Source organism: Coffea arabica, chromosome 1c (assembly GCF_036785885.1).
Source record: "Coffea arabica cultivar ET-39 chromosome 1c, Coffea Arabica ET-39 HiFi, whole genome shotgun sequence".
NCBI classification, from domain to species: domain Eukaryota; kingdom Viridiplantae; phylum Streptophyta; class Magnoliopsida; order Gentianales; family Rubiaceae; genus Coffea; species Coffea arabica.
In genome coordinates, this window is record NC_092310.1 from 49,155,589 (window position 1) to 49,181,390 (window position 25,802).

The following is a 25,802-nucleotide window of genomic DNA, read 5'->3' on the forward strand; positions in this document are numbered from 1 at the left end:
GAATCTATCCGAAGTCACCTTAGCAAGTTTTTCCACCGCGATCTCCCAACTTGGTTTAGTTTCAGCCTGTGGTTGCCTTAGTTGAAATCCCGGCGGATTGGTTGGCCTTTGTTGATTGCCTTGATCTTTCCATCCAAAGTTTGGATGATTTCTCCACCCCGGATTGTAAGTATTCGAGTAGGGATTATTTGGAGCATTTCGGTTGTAATTATTGACAAATTGTACCTGCTCAGAATCAACACACTCATTAATATCATGTTCACCTCCACAGAAAGAGCAACAAGCTACGTGAGCATTAGACGAACTTGGGCTAACTCCACATTGTCTACTCAATAACTTCATAACGTTATTCATTTGGGCACTCAACATATTGAGAGTGTCCATTTCGATCATACCTGCGTGACGTCTCGTATTACCTCTTTCATTGGCCCATTGGTAGTTATTTGCGGCCATTTCTTCTATCAAATTCTGAGCTTCTTGGGGTGATTTACCCATTAAAGCTCCACTTGCGGCTGCATCAATCATAGTTTTAGTGGTGAAAGATAAACCATTATAAAAGGTTTGTATAATCAGCCATTCGGGTAGTCCATGGTGTGGACATTTCCGTAACAAATCTCTAAACCTTTCCCATGCTTCATATAATGATTCTCCTTCCATTTGACTAAAACCAGTGATATCCATTCTTAGCTTAGCAGTCTTACCGGGTGGAAAATACTTATTCAAAAATGCCCTTGATAAATCATCCCATGTGGTAAAAGTGTTAGGAGCATGAGAGTGTAACCACATTTTTGCCTTATCTCTTAATGAAAATGGAAACAACCGTAACCTAATAGCATCATCACTAACTCCATTCATTTTAATTGTATCACAAATTTCCAAAAATGTAGTTAAGTGTGAATTAGGATCTTCTACTGCATTACCTCCAAATTGAGATTGTTGAACCATTTGGATAAGTGATGGTTTAATTTCAAAATTGTTAGCATTTACCGTTGGCCTTACTATACTTGTTTGAGATCCTGGTGTTCCTGATAAAGCAAAATCTCGTAGAACTCGCCTATTTGCTTCATTTTCGGCCATCTCTTCCTCAAATGGTAGATCTATTGAGATTTCCTCTATAGGTTGCCAAATCTCTTGTTCCTCTTGCTGTGGTGGATGCCTCCTTTGTCTACGTAGTGTCCTCTCAATTTCTGGATCGAAAGATGTAACTTCCCGAGACACCCGGTGCATACACTACAAACAGAAATAAGAGATATTATACAATTTCAATTGTCAAAAACTGATTACAATATAAGATTAAATATAATCAGCTCAACTAATAAAAATAAATCTGTCTAAATTAATAGAGTTGATTAGGCTCTAATAATGCCGCTCCCCGGCAACGGCGCCAAAAACTTGACGGGTTTTTATTATAAGTGCAAGTTTAATTCCGAATTATACCCGTTTTTCTGCAAGTATACAGGCCAAAATCATAATATTGGGTATGTATCGGGTCGATCCCACGAGGAGCAATTAAAACAATTATTAGATACTAATTTACTCTATTATTTAGACTCACAATAAAATTGAGCAGAAAATTTAGAATGTAATTCAACTACAAGAGTTCTTAACTAGAAAATTGCAATATCTCAAGGGGAGTAGAATTCACTAAATATTAAGAACTAGGGATGTAGATTCCACTTATGACACAAAAGATCTAAAATGAATTAATTCAACACTTGTTACTGCTCTTGTTTAACCAAGGATTCATTTCCAGAAATACCAAAATCACATTCTCATGATAATAATGGGTTAAAACAGATTAGTTTTTCCTAATCTCTTGGTAAATACTAAATCTGTTCTTATTTACACATGAAATGCAGATTTCATCCACTTGAATGTATTTCTATTCTCATGAATATACAACTCAAGTTCTACTTGTGTCATTCCATTATTTTTACCATTTCTTAATGAGTAAAAACAACTATAAACCTATTATTGGTGATCAAACAACAACAAGTAATCAAGCATACACAAGTAGATAAGTTAATACAAGATATAACAAGTATAAATCACAATCACTTCATATCACTTGGCCATAAGCTTCATCTACTCCCTAGATAAGGGAAATTAGCTACTCATGAATGATGAAACACTCATAACTTCATTAATGCAAATCATCATGAATTTACAAATACAAAAAGAGTAAAGAAAGTCTTAGCCAAGATATGGTGAAGCCTTCCAAAAATCTCCTTGTCTTGAACTTAGATGATTACAAGATGAAACCTCAATTGTCCCTTTGCAAGTACCTAGCTAGAGAGAATATGTTTTTTCTGTAAGAAGCTAAGCTACGAATGGATGTCCAGACCTCCCTCATTGTCTCTGCATAAAAACTCCTCAAAGGCTCCATTTTTCCAAGTCAAATTCTAAACTTTGATTCCCAAATCTCCACTTTGTTAGCATAGTCAAAAACCAATATTTTTGACTTGAAAATAAGCCATCTTTATTGCCCTTTTGTCTTCTGAGGCATGTGCGCTGAATTCTCTTGCAGATTGTAGCTGGAAAGTAGTTTGAACATAAGAAAATTGACTGAGCAAATTGCAGAATTACGGCCAGAAAACGCGCCTACACAAAACGCGGTTACAAGTCACGTTTGGTGTACTCGCGTATTCACTTTGGCCTTACTTCATCTGCGATTTTCTCTATCATAAAGGCCGAACTGGCTTTTGTGCAAAACGCCAAAGTTGTAACCCTTTGAGTTAGCTTTCCAATGCTCTAAAAATAATCCAGATCGGAGTTGTCTAGCCTGAGATATGACCAAAATACCAAAACCTGGTAAAACCCCTGTTTCAGATTCCGACCACAGAGTGCAGCTTTTGTATTCTGACTTTTTATCCATGAAAATGGCAGAATTGTATTTCGATGTCTTCATACGAATTGTAGGTCTCTTTCTTAGCTTTAAAATGATATAAAGATCACCTCAATCCGATAAGTGTAGCTCCAGATATGGTCAAAATACCGAAGAGTGTCAAAACTGACTTGTATTGCATTTCCTCACTTGAACGTTTTTCACTTCATTCTTCTTGTTACCACTTGAATTCATCACCAAATTTCTATTTTCACCTCATTTGACATCCTTTGGTGATTGAATCATCATTCCTGCATAAAAATGAAGTTTTTACCATTAAAATCACTAAAAATGCAATATTATCCACTTTTACCAAAAATATATAATTTTACCAAAAACCTATTTATTTTATTTATAAAACTAAATAATCAACTCAAAATTAACTAATAAAATACACTTAAAAATACGTAAAATAAACTCTTATCAAAGACTTCCATATTGGAAGATATGTCATGCCATAAGAGAAGGGAAGTTTTGGTACAACAATTGCGGAAAGTACCCAGGTCCTTTGCATCTGAAGGGTTCTCTTCATTTTCTTTTAATGCATCACCATTCTCCTCTGCTAAACTTTCTTTCACTGGTTCCAGAATGGCAGCAACCCGTTTCTTAAGGACCTTCTTTGTCCCAGGAACCATATCTGCAGTCTTAATCTCCCATCCCTTCTCTGGACAGTCACCATATCTGCTGTCCGAATCTTAAGTGGGTCTGTCCCGAGTGCGGACGTATCTTTCCGCCCCACAAAGATAGAAGTAGATAAACAGGAATTAATTCTAACTCCCACATAATGGAAAAAAAGTAGAAGGCCCCGAGAAGAAAATAATCCTATTTGAGCACTGTACATCGCTAACATCAAGAAATTAAATAATCAAGAATTCCTAGTAACTGGCCAAGCTACTAAAGTCGCTAAAGTTTTGTGAATCCGTTGGTAAAATAGGTCCTATAGAAAGTCCATCTATTCCTAATCTCCAATGGAAATAAAACAACTATATCCATTTATAAACCTCCATCAGTTGGATTAATGGATCATCTGTTTGGAAAAGATAACAGAATGTACAGGCCGTTAGAAGGAGTTCGAAAATGCATATAAATATAGCATACCAATGGATGACCCTCTTTCCTCTATGGGGAAGAAAACAAATTAAGAAATCTGCAAAAATTGGGGGCTCTAGTTATAATCCAGAAATGATTCGTGTATATATTTCACAGAAATATGAAATCAAAGTAGGCAATAAAGTAGCTGGAAGACACGGAAACAAAAGTATTATTTCAAAAATTTTGACTAGACAAGATATGTCTTATTTGCATGATGGAAGACCTGTTGATATGGCTTTCAACCCACTAGAAGTACCTCAGAGGGTAGGAGAAATGGAGATTTGGGCTCTAGAAGGATTTGGTATTACTCATATTTTACAAGAAATGCTTACTTATAAATCTGATTATATTAGAGCTCGGCAGGAAGCACTTGGTACTATGATCGTTGGAGGAACAATACCGAATCATCTAATCGAGGGTAAATCATATTGATAATGTCCTTTTAACCAACCTTTCCATTGATCCATTCCATAACTGGAAAGTTTCTTAAGACTTAATTCATTCCGAATTATTCCCTGTTTTTCAAACGAATGCTTCAATTTCAGTTTTAGGCAAATACATAAAACTTCCATTTCCTTTTGTGGAGTGGCTGGCTAGTGCCAGAGTGCTAGGAGGTGTCCCTTTGTTCTGTTTTATAATAATATTGTTGTCGTGGTTATTTACATCATGCACAGAATTTACTATACTAATTTGCAAGGAAATCCATGACCAAAAAAAAATTTTTTTTTTTTTTTTGCCCTCTATTACGAGATAATCTCACTCTCATTTAGCTGCCGCAAATTCAGATTTTCTTTTTCACCTTATCTAGATCAAGCATTTGAGGTTTCACTAAAGGCATGGATTAAGACAGCCCCGTTATTTTAAATTTAGCGATTACCGCGTAATGAGCTTTACTTCTGAATACAGGTCCATAATAATGGTTAAAACAACCTTCTTAAAGGTGCAGATTAGTGACTTAGTGCTTGAATTTTGGCAGGAGTAAAACTTTCTTCAAAGATGAATAGGGTTAATTTGGCACTAATTGAGGACTTTATGATGCAAATGCAGGTCTAAAAGAAATAGGGGTCGATAAAAATATCAAATTATTTATCCCAAATTTGGGACATGAGAGTTATCACGGTACCTCCCGCGTATTTCATATATGGTTTGAGATTCTAATATACGTTTTCACGTTATACTAAATTGAGTATAAGACTGGAAACTGGAGCTAATTTTTTTTTTTGTGACTTTTTTATTTGCCAAATTTGCCTTGCTCTTTATAATTCAATTAACAAAAAATAAGGATCAATTTTATGATTTCGTCATGTTACTTATTTTAATGGGCAATAATTAATTCATAGTTTGACTTTTAGATAAGACTTCAGATTTTGCATTCTTGTTTATCAAAACTATTTTTTTTTTCCTCTTGTGAAAGTTGAGAATTTTTGTTAGGATACAAAAATCAAGCACAACTATTTTAATTTTTTTTGTGTTTTTTCGCAAAGTATCAATTAATGTTGATGTACATGGGATGATTAGTTTTTAAGTCCCTTAGATATCCATGTCCAATATCTCCAAATTCTTTCAATGTCGTTTTCTTCCTGTCTAAGATTCGGTTTTGCTACAAATTATTCCTACGCTCAAAATTCAAGTCAAGTATAGAGAATAAGAAGAAATTCTAGTTGGATTCCCTCAGAAAATTTTTTTTTATTGTTAGTTATATTCCCTTTTTTTACTCCCTGGATTCTGTAGGAGTGAAAAAAAGAATAGATTAGGGCTTTCTTCAACTGTCCAACGCTTATCATTTTTGCCAATCCAACTCTTGCCCAAACTTTTTATGTCTCTTGAATTAACCTCAAAACTCTGATAATGATTGCTGCAATGCTTGTAAATTTCTTTAGTCCCTATATTCACACTTATCACATTGTAAATCCCAAATAATTGGTTGGGGACTATATAGCAAATTGGTCTCGATTCCAAATATTAAGAAATGGTCATGATGCCTATTTCTTATATAGTAATATTATTTTAGAAAATTATTACATTTTTAATATCTAACTCCTTTACAATTAAAAAAAAAAACTACCGTACAATTCCTAAGGAATTTTACATTACAATGTGATAATATTCATCAAGTAAACTAGAATGCATAAATATATATTAGAAAAAGATTTTCTCTGAGATGCTTATTGAGCTTTTATAATGATTATACACCTACAACTATATAATTGCTTACTTTTAAAAAAATATTTTTTGAAAATTTGTTTATAAGAGAGAGATGGAGGTTAAGAAACGGAAAGGGGGAAGGGGATTTAAAACCGGGACCTCTAAGTCTTGTGGCTTCTTTGGCTACATATTTACATTCAATTAAACACTAAAAAAAACACAACAATCCAAGTTTTCATGAACGATTCAATCTCTAGATAAATTAATAAACTTGCTGGTGTAACAGTTGAAAAATCACAATAAACAAAGTTACAACATATGGATAAAAGCAACTAATCGCAACAAAGTTGCTTTGCGTGCGTTGGTTTTCTTGATTTATAATCCATTCCAGCAACCTTTGGTGCTCATGGTAGCTCTAGCTCAAGTGTTACCTTTGAGAATTGTTAGAAATGACTAGTGGGAACATGAAAACTTCTTGTAGCATGCATCAAACCATAGGACAATCTGTCTACAGAATTTTGGGAATTGCAAGAATAGTTCCTAAGCATATCTATATTGCTGCCTCTAGGACGAATTTTTCAGCGTGCTAGTTTCATGATGCAAAATTCAAACATCTACCAATTTTTTTATTTCCAGACTGATTAAGATCCGATAATTAGAGGTTTGAGCAAACAGGTTTTGAGAAGAAGACTATATTCTTCCAATTAACGAGCAAGTTAAGCTTGGGAACAATAGTTTCTCTGGGATTGGTTGGATTCTTCTGATGAACAAGGATGAAGAAAGTGTACCGGGCCAAGTTTGAATCAGTAAATTGCACTGTATTGTCTGACTTTCGAGTTTGTCAAGTGACAGTATCAGATTTGCCTCGATCTGTGGATGCTTTGCTCTGAATTTTGTGCTTTTCTTATTGTTCAGGTTTGGATCGCATCAAGAGAATCGCCTACAATTGTAATGCTTGGCAGATGAACTTAATTTCAAGTAAAGAAGCATCATGCTTGACATGACTCGAGTGAACAGGCAGCACATTAGAAGAAAATTCTCCTCATTACTGAGAGTGAAAATATAACGTTTAAATCAGAGTCATACTCGCAGAAAATTAGAAAAGTTTGGAAATGTAAAAGAGTGAACAGGCAAAAACTCGAGTTGTTTGTCATTTTGGATTTGCAAAATCTCTATTTTGTCTAGTCCAGTAGAAGCTAAAGCCACAAGGCATTTCATAATTTCTACTGTTTCATTCACCCCGAACCCATAATATCAACTAAAGCTGCCATGGAGTAGACCGGGTCAAGTTCACAGTGCAGCTGGTTTTTATTGCAGAAAAGGTTTGGCATCCAACACCCAAGGAAATCCATCAATGCCCTTCCACTTTCTTCTGCCACCATTCCAAGAATTTGGTCTGGGCAGCCACGGTATTCAACCGATAGAGCTGCAGATGGTGGTTTGCGATTTCCTGTCCAAATGTCCAGCCAAAGACAGCCCCAGCAGCAAAAGATAGCCCAGCACCTAGCAAGCATATCCAGTAGAGAAAGTGACAAAAGTTCCTCTTCAACTAAAACAGTATTTGAACTTTATTATGTTCAAACTCCCACAAAGACTCTTACTCAAACTATGAAAACCCAAAATAATGGCCTACACTTCGTACTGTATGCAGCCATCTACAAGAAACAGCGACTGGTTTTGTACTGAATGAAAGCAAATTAAGCTCATTTTCTAGTTTGTGCATGTACCTTTGAGAGGAAGACGAGTTCCAGGCAAGGATCATTACACAAGATAGAAAACAAGAAAAAGTGGAAACAAAAAAAAACGTATAAGATTGTTTCTCCTTGCAATTACTTCAGGAAGTAAGCAAACAATAAACAGAAGAAACCAACATGACAATGTGGATGACTATCTCTTGACAGAAAGAAGTTACAGAGAACTGCCTTCAAAAGTAATTGCACCAGAAAGCCAAAAATACAGAACCTAAAGCTCATGAAAACTTTATTATGTTTCTTCACTGCAAATCATTTTACAGCGCCACAGTTTAAAGCTGGTTTCAGCCAGAAACAGATGTCATCTACATGAGAATGCGGAATTGTTCCATATCCAACAGCCTCTTCTTTCTTATCTTAAAAAAAGGTCACCACTATCGAGTTCCTAAGGTTTGACCATCCGAAAGGTTTTATTCCGAAAAGAACAGTGAAGGTAGGTTTAAATTATAACACAAAACACAACGCATGCTGCTAATACTGACAGAAGTTAGTCTGAGAATCTCAAGGTCAATGTAAATTGGTTAGCACATGATCTTAAACCTCTGCAATTGTTTACAGAATACAATTTGTCCTTGATGACATTAATTGAGCAAAATATCCTCATTTGATAGTCTTGATTGAAAAACCAACCCAAGAAGACTACACTACTGCATGCTCACTAACTTTAAGCCATGTACTTGATATAGAGTCATGCAGCAATACATACAGCAATCATATTCAGCTAAAAGTTTGTGAAAGACAAAATAAGAAATTTGAGGTTCAGTTACATTTCCCTCCTGCAGATTAAAGAGTTCAGTTTGCAGAAACTTTTGGAATATTCTGCCTGCATTCTATCATATTCTAACATGCAGAAAGATTTAACCAAATAGAGCATTCATGCAAATGAAACTATTTCTATCTGTTTAACAGAACCATCTCCATGGTACTATACAAACTCGAGTTTACAGACATTATTATCCACATCATCATAGTTCATTGGCAACTAAAGAGTGTTAAAGACAAAGGAAATCAAATAAGAAATTACCATGGAGACTTCTCGAGTATTTCCACGCCCAGCCTGCTGTTGTAACTGCCCCTACAACACTGCCTACAGCACCATATTTAACAGCTTCACGAGCAGTTTTAAGCTGAAAGATAACAAGACAAAAGGCAAACAAGTCTAGAAATCAATATATGAACAACAGCAATAATTACTAGGAAGAAGTTTAAAATAACAAGTATGACTTGAGAAACAACTCTTAAAGCATTCAAAACTATTTTAGGAGCAAGACCTAAAATCTTAATACTTCAAAATCGTGTACCAAGTTTGCTGAACAGCACTAAATAAAATAAGCCAAGTATACAAGAAATGCAGGCATTCTCGCAAACTTACTCATCAAAGCACGGAACCAAAACAAGAGGAACAAATGTACTTCGATGCTTTTCTCGTCCTTATAAAAATACGGCATACTGGTAGATGACATCTGGGTGGTTTTTCAAACTTTTTGTTTACAACTGACACATGTAACACCCCCCCCCCTCCAACCCCCATCTCTCCCTCTCTCCCCTGGAAGTTCTCTTGACTAAGAGGATTAATTCATTAGTTGAATTGATCCACACAACACTTGCACATAGGCATGTGAGAGAGAGAGAGAGAGAGAGAGAGAGAGGGAGAGTGGACCAGATTAAAGAGAGTAACAAGTCAATCAGCAACTTAGTTGCCTGCAGCCAGTAAGGTTTAAAATGCACTACTCAAAATCTTTACAGGGATTTCTATCACTTCAGCAACTTCTATACTTAATACCACATCACAACTTCTTGAAAAATTTATGGAACCTGCCAAGGTGGCTTAGAGGTATTTATGACCCCCATATTGTGGTTAGATTCATCAGCATGACAAAAAAATACAGACAATATGTCTAAGCCTTTGGACTAAGCTGAAAGTGGGAGGTCCTTTGTACTCCTGCTTTTCTTAGTTTTTCCAATAATTATTGCAACAGTTTCATGCGTACCTCTAGATTGAGAAAACGGAAACTGATGTAGGACATCAACACATTCTGCTGAGCTTAATGCCAATGCTAGTAATTAAGGAGTCATAAAGTAAAGTGGGTTCCAGTCTTACTTTGAATACTAATTGACAGCATGAATGCCAGCTGGATGGAAGGGGGAATTAGGAAAAGAATTATTGATGATAAAGATTCTGGTCGAGAAGAGAAAATTGATCTTGAGATATGCTTTCACAGAGGATAAGTACTTCAGATTCAAAACACACGAAAAAGGTAGAAACAAGATACTATAAAAAGTATAAAAATGAAGCAAAGTCACTCAAAGCATCCAACTGTGCTACAAAATTAACCATGTAAGATTATACAAAAAATGATCTGAAGCAACATATATTGCTTAAATGCTCAATTGCACGTTATACCAAGCTTTTGGACTGCAATTCAGCTTCCAATACACATAGATGACCCAACTGTCATTGATACCTAAAAACTACCATCATACTTGTATCAATAAGAGAAAAAACAAACCAAGCTAATTGAGAAATGCAAAACTTGTTTGTGCTGAAATTTTGGCTTACTACTTGAACTGATTCTGAAAGGGACAAGTTAATCAAAGATGAAGGAACCAAGACCCAATCACACACTTTGCGGGTATATATCATGTTAATCCGCCAAAGATAGAACTATTGAACCAGATACATACATTACAAGCTCCTGAGCCTATTAAATAAGCAAACTCCTAATCCAGTATTAACTAGATTAATGAGTGGCATTGGTATAGAACTTATCCTATCCCACTAACTTCAATTAGATGATAAAATTAATAAGTAGTTAATGGGATAACTATTGAATCAGTTAAACACATTTTGAGCTCCCCAGCCCAACAATCAAGGAAAGCCCTCATCCCACATTGGCCGTGAGCATATAACTTCGCCACTGTGAATAATATAACAGCAAAAACAGTGTAACTAATTATCTGCTATCGCAATATCAAATGCAAAATATCATGTTGATAAACTTCCAGAGCTTATGCTTGTGTCATTTCTACTCGGCAGAAAATGGACTGTACGAATGAACAAGACTGACCATTTGATCATCCTTTTCCTAACCCAACCAGATTGAATATTCTCCATTTCCGTATTTGCGAACTCAAAGTAGGATATCTTCATATTCCTCGAAGCAATTTCCATTTCAAACAACACTTCCCACATTCATGCAACTTCAGCCAATCGAATTTTACTCTGGTCTCAACTCCTTAAACAGAACAAATACAAAACACGCCTACAAATCTTCAAAATCCCACCTTAGAAACCAAAAAACGAACACGAAATTTCAATTTCATCAAAAACCCACCAACCTACTAGCAATCATTAGACCAAAAAGAGCATAACAAACCAAATACAATCTGAATCAAGAAAAGCCCAGATGACAAAATGAATTTTTTATCAACAAAAGAGGGGTAATGATTCAGGTGAAGAACATACAACTGGTCCATTAACAGGGTCAGAGGCAATGAATTCTTCAACATCAGAATCAGTCCAAGAGGGAAGAGGCTTCTCACGCTTGATAAATCTGGAATAGTTGTTCAAAAAGGAAAATCTTTCACACCAGAACTCCTTGTATCCTTCCCAGTGTTTCTTGAAGAAACCCTTTTGAGATTCTGCCGCTTCAGCTTCAGCCATGGATTCAATCTCTTGATTGATCAATCAATTGGTTAATGGGTAGGCAATAATTTTGATAATTTTTGATCTTTTTTATGAAGATAGTGATGGCAGTACCACCTTTGCCTTTGTGGGCTGCTGATTAAGGTTGGGGAGCGTGGCGAAGGTAAGCCTGGTCTAAGTTTTCAACCCGGTTCATCTGGTTCGAACATTATTAACTCGAAACAATTCATGCAGTATTAATTTAACTCCCTTAATAAAATCTCGAAAAGAATCCCAGCTTTAAATTAATTTTGTTATAGATTTTTCAGTTTCCTTCTGTCATTTTTTTTTTCATTTTTTGGTTGTCTTTTCGATTTCTTTGCTTTTCATCTATGTTGAACAAATGCTCGTTGTGTTGTTAAAGGTTTTAGATAAAGTTATACATCCTAATCTAAAACTAAAAGAGATTGAACATGATAAAAAAAGGATAATAGGATGGGAGGGCATCCTATTTCATATTTCACACATTAATATTTTTAGACTTTTATATTGTTTTATTTTTTTTGTAAACAAATAAAATGAAAAGCACGTGTCTTTCCATACTTAGCAATAAATCTACAAAGATCTATGCTCTAGGTTTTTTTTATTTTTACGAGCCACTTTTTCGTTAAATTAGTATACAAACTATTTTTTCCTACTTTTTAGTCAAGAGAAAATCTTAGTATTTTACAAATTTAAAAATGTTATTATTCTTTTTTGTTTTCCTTCTCAATCAAAAATTTTGGCATTTGTTACTGTAGAATTTTTTTAATGTGATAAATATCAGATTAAAAGGTGATTGGAAAAAAAAAATTTTAAATAATAAGACAATTTTTTCTCCCGATAACCATATCCATCTTTTTCTTCATTTAGTAACTTATATCCTTCAAAGGATATCTCCTTAAATTCTATGGATTAGATGTACAAGTTTCAAACCTACAGAAAACTTTAATCCTATCGCTCTTGATGAGTGAATGATACAAAAAACTCCTAGTTGTTTACTGTCAAAGTGAGCAACGTTGTAGGACAAGTTAGCCAGTGAATGTGTACACAAGCTAATTAGAATGTTTACTAGTCAATCACCGCATTGGTGAATGCGTACGCGCCAATGGAGAGACCCTGCAATATGGGAAAAGCTTATGTACAACTCAACTCCCACCAGATCCTAGGAATACATATCAAGGCAAATGCCACTGAAGATATGTTTCCTTTATCAGTTTAACCTATTCTCTTTCAAATCCCTGATCCAGGGTATTCTTTTGAGAAGAGCAAGAAGCATGAACTAGCTGTCTGAATGCCAAAGAGAACACTAAACAGAGAGGCAAATACAATTGAGAAGCCAAAATCTGTAGTGTAACAAGAATCCAGTTTTACACTAGAAGAGATCATCTTAAGAAAGCAATTGCTCAAAAAAAAAAAAAACAACTGAAAAAGTGATCAACTTTACATATAGCTGCAACCTTCAACCACCCTAAACTTCAGAACCAAAACGAGGGCGGCAATGACAAAAACATTATTCACAACCGACGTCGAGTCAAACTGATAGTAAAAGTCTTGACCAACTAAATTTTCATCTCTTCCTCTTGGACGCAGATCCGGATCCCCGTCCTCCACCTTTCTTTTCTGCAGGTTCAGAACTGCGTTTTCCTCTTGCTGAAGATCCCTTCTTGGCACTCGAATTTTCAGAACCTTTCAAGTTCAGTTGTACTTCAATGCCTAAAAGTATTCAGAGGAAAAATATCAGAGGCAACAATAGAGAAAAAGCAATGGCATGCACTACAGGTAAAGACAGAATGCCTGCTAAAGCAATTAAAGATCAATTATAGGAATAAAAATTAGTGGCTTGTAGGAATAAAATTACCAACCTTTCGACTTCAGGCTTTGGAGATCTGCTTGCAGCCCTTTATCTGTATTATCTGAGTCTTCTGCCGCAGCACAAGGAAAAGTCAGTAGCTTGATTATTTGAATTTCTGAAAACTTATATACTACAACACAAGTATTTTAGATGAATTAAGGCAACAGCGACAGACAACCGTCAGAATATTGGACATTCAGATGTTCCACTTCCTAAAGCAAGGACTTCCAAGGCAGATGAGAAAACGACTATACTGATTGATAGTCAAATGCATGCTTGCCCGGAGCAGCACACAATTCCCAACAGCTAAATTCTATTAAACTGTAATCAATTAACAGAGTCCAACTTTAAAAGTTTCTCAGAGAAGCAAGACATAAGCATATAGTACACATAGTTGCACAGTATTTTCTTCTCTCCCATGTTTGTTTTCCTTTTTACCATAAATTATTCTCTGGCAAAACCTTCTTTTTTCTGCAGGACAATTTTTGGCTCTTTGGTTCTTTCTCCCCAGTTGTTTTCCAGAAAATGGGGAAAGAGGACAATTTTTTTTTTGACATTTTAAAGTCAAGATGAACTCAGAATATAGATCAAGAGTCTGGAGAATTGCCCTGGCTGTACAAATTAGGCTACCAAAGTACACACAATGCATCCATAAGCTTACATATTCAACTAATATCAAAAGATAGATTGTTAATTAAGTGCATGCTTGTTTAGCAACAGTTATGTTAAGCACTAGAGACCTTTTTCAATGCTCATACTCAAGAAATGAATAAATACATAAACTTTGAGAAACAACCAAAAAAAGCCCTTTTGATCTAATATATTCTCTTTAAAAGACTTCCATATTGGAAGACATGTCATGCCACAAGAGGAGAAGTTTTGGCACAACAATTGAGTCATGCAAAGAAATCTTCTTAATGGACTTCTTTTATCCATTTTTTGGCTGGAAAAGGGAAAATTGAAGAGGGAAAATACCCAAGTCTTCTGCGTCTGAAGAATTCTCTTCATTTTCTTCTAATGCATCACCATTCTCCTCTGCTAAACTTTCTTCCACTGGTTCCAGCATTGCAGCAACCCGTTTCTTAAGGGCCTTCTTTGTCCCAGGAACCATATCTGCAGTCTTAATCACATGTGAGCTGCTTCCATCTCTTTTCTGGACAGTCACCATATCCGCTGTCCGAATCTTACGTGAGTCCGTCCCTATTTTGTAAGCCTTTGTTAGAGCAGCTTTGACAGCAGGCTGAACTCCATCCATAGGACTTGGATGCCCCTGATGCACATTGATAATGGACTTATAAGTAGCATTTTCGAGCAAGTAAAAGAAGTAAAGCAAAGTACATGATGTACACTAGCTATACCTTGAACTTGGATATCTCCAATATAGTATCAAAATCTTCCTGACTGATGGAGTATGAATCCATGAAATTTACTACCTTCTCTACAGCTTCATCCTGGTGATTATACTCAGAAAATATTTTCACAACCAATTTTACATGTAACTCGGTTATAATAACAAAGGAAAGAACATCAAACCTTGGGCAGCACTCGTACTGGATGGGTCAACTGCTTAGAAAGAAGAGTAAGGTAGTCCAATCGCAATGTCGACCTGAAACATTCAAGAAACATAATAATGAAGCTCCACTGTTGAGAAGTAAAACAACTTTTTTCTATACTCATCATAGCTGAAATTATACCAGAGAAGCAGCATATAGACCAGAACATTAAAATAGAAAAGAAACTACAATCATTAGTCTACAGATAACCAGATAATCAAGTCCACAAGAAGAACAAGTTTGAAGATCAGTCATTAACATCGAAGACTTGAAATGCCACACACAGTGCCCCTCATCCCCATTTAAGAAAAACCTTTTACTCCAGCCAAATTTAGCCAAGACTGAAAATATAAATAACCAACCAAATGTATCTCACTCATAACTTCAAAATACATTAACCTATTGAAGTACACTGAAAAATATACCTGCCCAAATAAGATTCACGAGATGCAAGTAGATGGACATGCATGTCCTCTAAAAGTCTGTAATTCTTTCCCATAGTGGAGTTCTTTCCCAGCCAGCCACCAAACCTATTGAAGTTGCGCTCTCCCTGTAATCAATAGACGCAACTATTAGTCCATACTGGTTATGTCAGAATAATTTTCCTGCTAGCAAAAACTCGTACAAGAACGTCAACATACATGACAAAAAGTCACAGGAGGATACAACCAAATTAGGACAGTTATTGTCCTCGGGTTGAAATTAAACCATAAATCAGGAAAAAACAGAGCTTACTCCAAGACAAACATAAAATCTCAAGAAGGATCATTCTAAGTTCCAGCATGTACTCGTGTAAAAAAATCCTCATAAATCAAGATACTGAGCAAAAGGGGCTGAACATACCATTAAGTATCAATATTGACAAATTAAATGAAAATCTAATGTGATTTGGCATGTGGCAGACTGCACTAAAATCCATTCCAGCTATTTAAAGAGAATACTCAGTAACACAACTTTAAAGAGAAATGGTTTTTAATTTGGAAACCCCACTGAGAAAAGGAAGCATTGTCAATACAAGTCGAAATATCATAAGGAAAGACTCATCACCTGCTCAAGTGTTTCTCTTTGCCCATGTAACAAAGAAGCACTACAGAAGAAGAAAGGATGAGTTCATTTAGAAAGAAAAACCACAAATCAGATGAAAATGGGATGAATCTCATTGAGTCAACTAAACACTTTTGTAGAAAACTCACGGTATTATACAAGATGAAAGGGAGCTAGCTTGAGAGAGCTGCCACTGTTGATATCTTCGAATCTGTACATTCATAATATCACCGTTGGCAATTGACTCAGCAGCCCGGGCAAGGAGACTCATCCTTTTCAAACCATTATCATCTTTCCCAGCTGAACTTGGCCTATAATTGATATAGTTCTCCTGCAATTTTTTTTTTTTAATAAAAGATGCATGAAACCATGCAAGTAACATTTGAATCAATAGTTTGACATGCCATATAATGGACTCATATCATGCTTAGAAGTTCATGAAAACAAGGCTTAGGGCCAAGAATGGGCACTATATAGAAAGATTAATTATTTAAGCAACAAGGGTAATTTGTCCCCAGTGACCAATCAAAAGAAAACAATCTGATCGCGAACTCCTGTACATTTCAGAAAACGAACGCTATGTCAGGGAAACAATTCTTACAACCTTAAACTATTAATACTCTTACAAAAATGTGAATAAAAAATATTTTCCATCCATAATATTTTGCTCCATATTAATGATTCATGGGTACATGTATGATCCCATTTTTTAAAAAATTCATCTGTTCTACAATTTTAGGCCCTATTACTTTCACCTTCAAAGTGATAATTTATATGGGTTCACCCAAATTCTGCCACCAAGTATCATTACAAGAGATGTTTGCAACTATTGCATATTATATTAGAGTGACTAGATACGGATTAGTAATGTAAAGAAGGATCATTTAGTCAAAAATTAAGGTCCTCAGATATTAAGAATGTGTTTTCCATATAAAAAGCATGCAGTCTAAATTTATACAGTTACAAGATCATAAGCTTCAAAGCTTCCCATCACAGCTATTAGGTTCTGCAGCCAATCTAAAAAGAAAGTTGAAATAAGCTACTAATCAAAATTGCAATTTACGCATTTCTGAAAATTATATCATGCCTATAGCTTTTTTCCTACTTCAAAGCTTAAAAAAACCAGCCAGTCAACATAAGTTATGATGTAGGCAAAATTTCTACCTGAACAAGCAGAGGAACAAGATCAGGATCACTCATGCTTAAATCAAAACGTTCATCCATCCGCAATTTCCCAGCATTAAAACCAAACAACCTGCATGTGCACAGTATAAGAGCAGCTTCTAGAAGGCTGACACTGAACTCAATTGTTATCAAAATCTAAATCAGAGAAAATTGGACCACCGCATACTGCATGTTAAATATGATGCAGAAATAAGAAAGTGGTTTAGAGGTATGGCACAGGCTTACAAGTAACAATATACACTCTCTTTAATTTGGCAAGTCATAAACTTGTCAATCAAGATTTGCTTCCCATAAACGAAAGGCTTATGAATCAAGCACGGACAGTTTAAAGATTTTGAAACTGTCAGTCAACAATCAACGTCATCCACAAGATTTATTCAGTGGGCTCCTCATGATCTTGGTTGAATACTGTAAACTTGGAAAAAGTAGTAGAAAATTAAACATCTTGCAAGCCAGGATATTTCCAGGTGAGCACAATTATACCATTTCATCTACAGGGGGCAGAAGTAATGTAAGAAAAAGTACATATTAATTACTTCCATATCATCTCAAACACTGGAGCAAACTGAAAGGACTTTAAACTCATATAATACTTATTTCTGGATAAGAATAAACAATCCTATCAAATACTCCACTACATCAAAAGCAAATGAAGATTCAAGACATAACCCACACTTCACAGATGCATATAAGTTTTTGGTAACTACAAAAATATCATGCTTCACAACAACAAAGTGAATAGTTCCTTGCAAGATACAGACATGGAAAAAGTGAAACAGAATGTAAAAGTGGGCTATCTCAATAATTTCTAATAATTAGTTTATTAAATGTTCTCAAACATGTCAAATCCAGCGCAGTACACAATCTATTGCTACAATTTAGGATTTGTGAAGTAAATGCCCGTACAAGGCTACATTTTTACTGCTTAAATGCTAAGCATTTCCTGGTGGTAGACATCATCTAATTCTGGTAACCCCATAATGATGCAATTAGTATGTCATATCAAAAACATTAAAATATAAGCCATAATGAAAGTGTACTACAACCAAACACCTAAAGAAGCACTAATTGAAAAGATAAAATTATAATTTTTTTGTATGAAAAGGAAATAAAACAATACTAGCACAAAAGTGGCAGAAGAAACAACTCACTGACAATATGTAGATGTGAGACTGTAATTATAAAATGACATACTTATCAACAGCCACAAAAGGCGAAATATCTTCATCTTTTGAACTGCTCTGAAGGCGTTGCCTTATGTCATCATACTTAATGACTGACATAGAGAGGCTCATGTACTGCAAATGGTTAAGTGCCATGCGCATATCTCCATTAACTCTTTCTGCCAATTCCTCAAGCGCAATCTAAAGATAAGAAGCACCAAGCATCTCAACGTGTTGACTTTAGGAAAACTTCACAGCCATAGAAGAAGATTCTAAGAAAAGAGATGATTATGAAACCTCTAGCCTTACAAAATGACTATGAGGTATGAAATAGTATCTTTGTGATATATCTAATCTTTCTTTCCTTATTTCCTTTCTCTTTCAATTTAGCCAACTTATCATACTTTTTTCTGGAAAGAGTATTATTCTTTTGTTACTGTGCATAGCATTTTCTTGGTTGCATATCAGAGAAATATAAACGTCCAAGATAGATTTGCATAGGGTTAGACAGTATTCTAAAAGGATTTCCCTTTGAAGATACAGCGAGTGTACTACTAAGGTTGCTCAATGCTCTTTTCATATGCATTAGATACTTATCAACTCCTCCCCAGGGGAACAAAAAGAACTGTATCCCTTATTTAAGGCAATTGTAGACACAGATGCAGGAGAATAATATCATATAGCTCAAAAAATTGAAATGTTTTTGGCATTAGCAATTGTAACAAATATTTACCTAATACTTATGAAAAAAAGGAAACTATGCGGCATATTTAACGAAAGAGAAAGTAAGCAAAGCATCAGAAACCACCAATACTTCACAATTTGTTGGCTTTAACATTCTATTTGCTCGTTAGGTTCTGTACTATGGGAAATACAAGAAACAAAAAGCCCCAGTATTTGCAGAACATACAGGAGCATCAACGTCAAATTTTTTAATTCATGTGCCAACAAAATTGGAAATATTATACTTTTACTGACAAGAAATTCAAACTCAAAAAGTACAACGAGAAAAGGCTTATGAGCAAAATACCTCATTAACTTGAAGACCTTCAGCATTTGCAACATGCAATAGCCTCTTTGCCATCTGTCCTTACCATAATCTATCAGTAACTTTTCTAGGCAACTAAATAACAAAAGTAATGTACGGAAAAAAAAACATCAAAACGGTTGTATATTATCAAGCATGAACCTTCAACTAACTAGTAGCTAGAAATCATAGAAGTCACCTAGATAACAACAATATCTATGCACTCAATGCATTAGCAAAAACAAAAACCATTATTGAGTATACCTTTGTGATGATAAAGAAACACTTGGTTATGTGTAGTTTATAGAGCTACTTGTATAACAAGGGAGAAATACTATGGTTGATTGAAGTACTAACTCAAGCATACAGCTTAATTCCCTTATTTAAGAAACAAGTCTCCAGATTTTATTATAACCACCAAAAACTCATTTAGCAGATGCATAAAAGACACTTCCCAGTTTTGTGCCAAAGACAACCATCAGCTTCTATTACTTGGCAAAAAAAAAAAAGAGGCCAGGGTAGTTTCTAAGCAGCCTAAAAACATTTCACATATCTGTGTTTCTCTAGTAATCTCTTCATTGCAAATTAGAAAGTTTATTAGTTTGACCAAGCACTCTGTGTCCCAAGACAAAAAATGAAAAGGAGTTGAAAATGTATATTATTCCAAATCACCATCTTATTAAAAGACTTTTGCATGATATACTCAAAAGTACAAGCATATATACTTTGAAAATCAAAAGCACCAAATGCATAGACTTTCAAATATATCTATATCCACTTATGTGGCCAGTCTTTCAATCCAATAGTTGCCTTTCATATTACGTATTCTTTTACAGTCTTAACAAATGCTAAGCTGCTGATAAAAAATCATCAGACTATTTTCAGCTAAATAAATATTTGTTATGTACAAATCTTCATGTTCGAAATACTAGCTATATATGCCCAAAAAAAAACTTAAATTAAATAAACTTTCACACCTTATTAAGCATGTTTCACTACTAAAAACCAAACATAGAATACCTGTTTTCATCTAGCATGCTTACGTGTCTACTGTTCTGTATTGCATCATTCAATTTTATTATTCACTCAAAAACTTTGGAGTCGACTATATTTTCAGTCAACATCCCTCAATTTTCACATCCTATAGCGCATTACCAACACTATCCAAGTTTACATCTAAGATCATCAAAACCATGTTCTAGCTAAGCCTTCTAGCAAATTAGAAAGAAAATAACCTCACTTCAAAATTGTCTTTCATGCACAAATCAGAGAAGAGAGTAAAGTACACACTTAAGGTATAGAAGGCACCTGTTGCTTTGTGGGCTTCCGAAAGCTAAGAAGCAAGCAGTAGTTCACAAGACTCTTTAGCTTCTGGCTGTAGCGATCATTACAGATACAGATTATGGGAATGCTAGAAATCTTGATACTAGCAATAAGATCAGCCACACCACCTCTATCACCAGCAGACATGCCATCCACCTCATCCATGATTAAAACTGTTTTTGGATGCTGAGAGCTGCAATATTATTAACCAATGTAAAAAGGCACTTTCTTTACTCCATATTTGAATAGTTAAAAGATTAGAAACTGACCGCTCCATATTAAGGCCAAGTCCTTCATTACTAATAACCTCTTTTATTGAATTAGCAGTGCTCCCACCAATTCCTTTGCCAATTTTGGCATCAGCCTTTCCACGGTTGTCGCTAGCATTAACCTAAACCAAATAAAAATTGCATAGTGACAGGATCCATAAAAATAAAACAATTTGACAATATGTCAACGAGTGCATGCATGTCTACCAAAAATGCTTCATCTTGAATAGGCATATATAAAGGGAAGCAAAGAGAAAAAACAAAAGAATGTAACTTATGTGCAGAGATGTAATTTCTTGTGACAACCTAGGACCCAAAAAAATAAAAAATAAATTTACCACTACACTGAAGATTTGGCCTCGATATCTATTGCATGTGAAACATAAAAACCTATAGAGAAAGACCAAAAGCAAGCAAACTACACGTCGAAGATGTCATTTCCTCCAACAACCTAGGTCACAAACAAACAAAATTTACCAGTACACTAAAGTTTGGCCTTAATATCTATTTCATGCATAATATAAATAATCACCAGAGCTTTACCTCAATTGTCCTGAAACCCAGCATCTGACTAACCAACTTTGCTGTTGTAGTTTTTCCTATACCAGGTGTACCACTTAATAGAACAGCCTTCTTAGCACCAGAGTCATTCTGTTTCTTCCCCCCATTTTTGCTGCTAGTTTTCAGAAACTGCTCATTCCAACTTCTTAGCCAATCATGAAGTTGCTTAACCTGCATGGAATTTCAACTAAACAACCAGTTAAAACCTCTTATGCGGAACACATTTTTATACAGATGTTTAAAGATCGAACAGAAACTAACAGAACAGATGTGCGTACCACTGACTGATTCCCAATGATGTCATTTGGTACCTTTGGTCTGTACTTTTCAGTCCAAGGCAACCAAGCTTCTTCTGTAGCTTGACTTTTCAGCTTTGCAGAAGTGACACTGGCACTTGAGCCTTTGACAGCTGCACCTTTTGTGGACAAGCTGCCTACATGATCTTGTAGCAAAAAACAAATTGCCAAAGAATTTGAGATCCTCAGATTTATTGTGGCATAAAAGCTATCAAAAGTAGTTTGACCACAATAGGAACAGGAAATGTAAGAGTTAAACAGCACCTTTTTTTCATCAGCAATATCATGATGAGTACAAGTAAGCATTAGGACCTCGTTAAATATTATGATTGCTATTAACTGTCAGCGACTCCATATATTATATCTAAAGATCATTCCATTCCATTATTAAAAAAAGGAACCCTTTAATTGAAGTGCATGACTACAGGATGAGTAAAAACTTAAACAGCAAAAAACACAACAAGTTCTACTTCTTTGTATCAGTCAAAGCAACTTGAATAGAAAACATGCGGCCAAAGGCCAGAGAGAAACAAGAAAACAACTTATTAAATCTTAAATAAAAAGCCATAAAGTGATACAACAGATGACCGCTATACCAAATTATCCAGGACATAGGGAAAAGAAGCAGTAGAACACCGTACTTATGTAACCCTATCAAAACCAGAATCTAAATGCATCCCATCCTACAGATCAAGAGAGTAAACATAGATCTAATAAAGAAACCGAAATTTCATTTCAAGCACTCTATGTCATCTGACATGACCACAAAGTTGAAGCTTTCTGTCTCTTGAAGATAGCATTGTTAATCAAAGAAAATAATATGGCCAGTAGAACCCAAAAGCCACAGACTGGCAAAGTGGAAAAAATAAGAAAGTTAAACATTGTCAAGCTCACAATTTTTGTTCAACATATTAGAGACAAATGAAATTGTAATCAAGGGCCTACTCTTTGATGCTGGCGTTGGAGTACTTTTCTTCGAAGAAGGAAGAACCTTGTCCACTGGTTTCTTTAATTCTTGTGGTTCAGTTGTTTTTGATTTATTTGATTTGCGAATCATATCAAGCAACCCATCCTCAGTAAGAAAAGCAGTCCTACATGCCACAAAAAAAGACAAAAATGATTAGATACATAAGGAAATTGGAAAATTAGAACGCCGAGGATAGAGTAAGTACAACAGACCCAAGCTCTTTTGCTTTAGTAGATTTCCGTCCCTCAATATCTTCATCACACACAAGATAATTCTGCAGAAACAATGTCCATTACGTGCAAGAAACTTTATGCCAGACTAAAGAAAAGAAAAACTAGTAACAACCGTCTTTTTGCTGACAGATCCAGTAACCCGACCACCATAGCGTTTGATTAAGGCCTCAGCATCTTCTCTTTCCAAGCTAGAAGGACAAGACATCATAATGGCAAACCAAGGTCAACACATTGCAAAACTTTCTTACTGATATCTAAAATGAGTGTAAACACCCTGAAAATGAGGCACTCTAGAAAGCAATCTTAAGTTCCAAACTGAAGCATTATAGAGAGCAACTTAATTTACACCCACATTGTACATGATTGGAATCACGTAAAACAGCTCAGGAGAAGTAAAATGTACAAAAAAGTCAAGAGATGGAGTTCATACAAGCAAGCGTGACTACATCCACATAGATATGGTTCTCATAAAAAATAAACTGCCAGTGAGACGAAAGGCATACCTGTCCAGCGTACCACTGATTACAAAGGTCAAACCAGTTAAACAGTCGGTCGCACCTTCAGGAATTTCCTGCCATAAAGAGATCTCTGATCAGTGTGAACAAGAAAAATCAGGGCAAAGCAGTCAAGAAATGTCAATTGCAGCACCTTTTCTCCTTTATGCGGAGGATCTTTCCTTTCACCAAAGTTCATAAATCCACCATAACCTCCACCACCTCTGCCTCGTCCACCACTTGGCGTGGCTGATGAACCTCTTCCACCACGGCCTCGTCCACCAGGTTTAGCAGATTTACTCTCCTTATCACCAGGCTCATCTTCATCACTTTCATCAACAACCATCCCTTTTCTGCTTCCTGGAGCTGTTATCCCACTTTTTCCACCACGCCCTCTTCCTGCCGGCTTTGAATGAGATTTTGTCCCTATGACATCATCCTCATCACTTTCATCGACATCTGCAGACTTTCTTGCAATTCCTCTTCCAGAACCACTTTTTAATTTCTTGATAGGAGTAGAAACCTTCCTTGGAGTAGTATCAACAAAGTCTTCATCATTATCATCATCCTCATTTTTGTGCACTTTCTTCCCTGGTGGCGGCTTCACATCACCGTGTATCTCCTTGCTAGCCATTGGGGCCTTCCTTTTTGCTGAAAACTCCTCTATTTCCTTCGCATCTTTAGCGTTCTGCTTATCTGAAGCAAAATATTTGCTAGTTTTCCTTCTGCTGGCACTTTCTTGCCCTTCTTTTACCTAGATTCCACATACATATGAGAAAAATTATCATCCATTTTACCATGTCTATCAATTATAACAGGAAAGTAATAAATATAATGATCAGAAAGATCACCAGCCAACCTTTATTCTTTTTTGTTGGTTTCTTCACCATAATATCATCATTAGACAAACCCCCTATTTCTCAGTTTTCTGCTTTTCACGACTACAACAAACTAAATATATCCATCCAAATAATCTGACTAAACCAAAACTAAACTCACAAGAACTACAATACCAGGTAGAATTACAACATACCGAATCATCCAGATGTGAAGCAGCGACAGCGGGCTTCTCTGCTGTTTTGGGCTTAGCAGCATTGCCATTTCCAGCGCTGCTCTTTTCATGTTGCTTCATGAACCACTTCCTTATATCTGACTGCTATTGAAAATTACATTATTTACACATAATTACTAAAAACTAAGTAAGAGAGAAATAAACAAAAAATGAAAAACAAAACTCATCAAATTAATTAAAACTTATTTCAAGAAGCCACCTTTAATTTCCAAAATAATCACATACATAAACGCCACTTCGACATCTGACTGCTATTCAAATTCTCCAGACCATTTGTAAACTCATAACAGAAAATAAAAACAACCCATAACAGAAAACAGGAATAATTTCAAGAAAAAGCTTCTTCTTTCCCATAAAGTTACAAACTTTCACCACATTAATCAACGCCATTGTACTAATATTCAGAAACTGCAAAGAAAATAGAAACCCTTTACTCACCATTTTCCTACTACTGTCTTATTGCTCCAATTTTCTTTCTTCCAGAAATCCCGACTGAAAATCTAGCACAAAAAGAAAATATTAACAAGTATTCTGAGCAGCAAAAATGTGCATCCAATGGGGTAGTAGAGCTTTTGACTATCAAACAACAAAACCCATAAAAATTTATGCATGAAAGGGGAAGAAGGGTTCGAAATTTAGTGAAGGTAGGCTGCAGAAGAACCTTCTTTTGCAGGAAACGGGTCGACTTGATCCTACTATTTTAAGCGGGTTTGGTCAGTCACCAAGAGAGAGAGTAGGAAAGAATGGTGCCTTTTTTGGTTTTTTCAGGGATTCCAGAGAGACCCGCCATTTCAAGAAAAAGTTAAAGAAATAAACGGCTTGGGCCAGGATCGACCCGATCCAAATTCATCACGGGGCGGCCCAGCAGTGTTTGTTATCTAACTGAAAAGGAAATTTTGGAATCTATCAAATCCGGGCGAGCAAACGGTGGTCTGTACCGCAATATCGCACTACCAAGCAATACCTTAGATGTTTAGCTGGGGCAAATCCAATTGTGTGATTTTTGTAAACACATTTTTAAAACAAGTATTTAGCTATCATACGTCAAATCCTTATAGTATATTTTTTAATAAAATTTCTAAAAATAGCAACCCAAGCAAACATATATATATATATATATATACACACACCCTCACCAATGGCAGGTATTTTCCAAGAGTTATTGTATATGCTTTAAATTCTACTTGTATGTTTTGATTTTTAATTCCATGTGCTTGTTTGCAT

The 25,802-nt window shown here is 35.5% G+C and overlaps 2 protein-coding genes and 1 non-coding gene across 8 annotated transcripts; 1 reads left to right on the forward strand and 2 right to left on the reverse strand.

Moving 5' to 3' along the window:
- The first annotated feature begins 583 nt into the window (after positions 1-583).
- LOC113743765 (small nucleolar RNA R71) lies at positions 584-690 on the forward strand. The gene has a single exon (XR_003461194.1). It is a non-coding gene; the product is annotated as a small nucleolar RNA R71 (small nucleolar RNA).
- Positions 691-7,146: 6,456 nt separating this feature from the next.
- LOC113725897 (succinate dehydrogenase subunit 6, mitochondrial-like) lies at positions 7,147-11,671 on the reverse strand. The gene is made up of 3 exons (XM_072074954.1): positions 11,339-11,671; positions 8,897-8,999; positions 7,147-7,624 (listed from the first exon to the last, which is right to left on the reverse strand). Exons 1-3 carry the CDS (start codon positions 11,534-11,536, stop codon positions 7,473-7,475), a joined length of 453 nt encoding a protein of 150 aa, XP_071931055.1. The 5' UTR covers positions 11,537-11,671; the 3' UTR covers positions 7,147-7,472.
- Positions 11,672-12,840: 1,169 nt separating this feature from the next.
- Positions 12,841-25,493, reverse strand: LOC113725811 (replication factor C subunit 1). Of its 6 annotated transcripts, none has more exons than XM_027249201.2 (23): positions 25,240-25,493; positions 25,017-25,078; positions 24,540-24,659; positions 23,661-24,260; positions 23,516-23,583; positions 23,125-23,200; positions 22,992-23,053; positions 22,758-22,903; positions 21,795-21,958; positions 21,499-21,687; positions 20,956-21,077; positions 20,672-20,879; positions 19,367-19,420; positions 18,368-18,537; positions 17,153-17,243; positions 16,138-16,319; positions 15,992-16,031; positions 15,370-15,494; positions 14,925-14,997; positions 14,750-14,842; positions 14,367-14,661; positions 13,402-13,461; positions 12,841-13,252 (listed from the first exon to the last, which is right to left on the reverse strand). In XM_027249201.2, the coding sequence occupies exons 2-23, from the start codon at positions 25,017-25,019 to the stop codon at positions 13,107-13,109; spliced, it is 3,087 nt and encodes a 1,028-aa protein (XP_027105002.2). In that variant the 5' UTR covers positions 25,020-25,078; positions 25,240-25,493; the 3' UTR covers positions 12,841-13,106. The 6 variants fall into 6 exon arrangements, with proteins under 6 accessions (XP_027105002.2, XP_027105020.2, XP_027104994.2 ...); XM_027249219.2 differs by having other exon boundaries at positions 25,017-25,070; positions 25,240-25,379; XM_027249193.2 differs by having other exon boundaries at positions 24,540-24,662; positions 25,017-25,070; positions 25,240-25,379.
- Between the last annotated feature and the right edge of the window lie 309 nt (positions 25,494-25,802).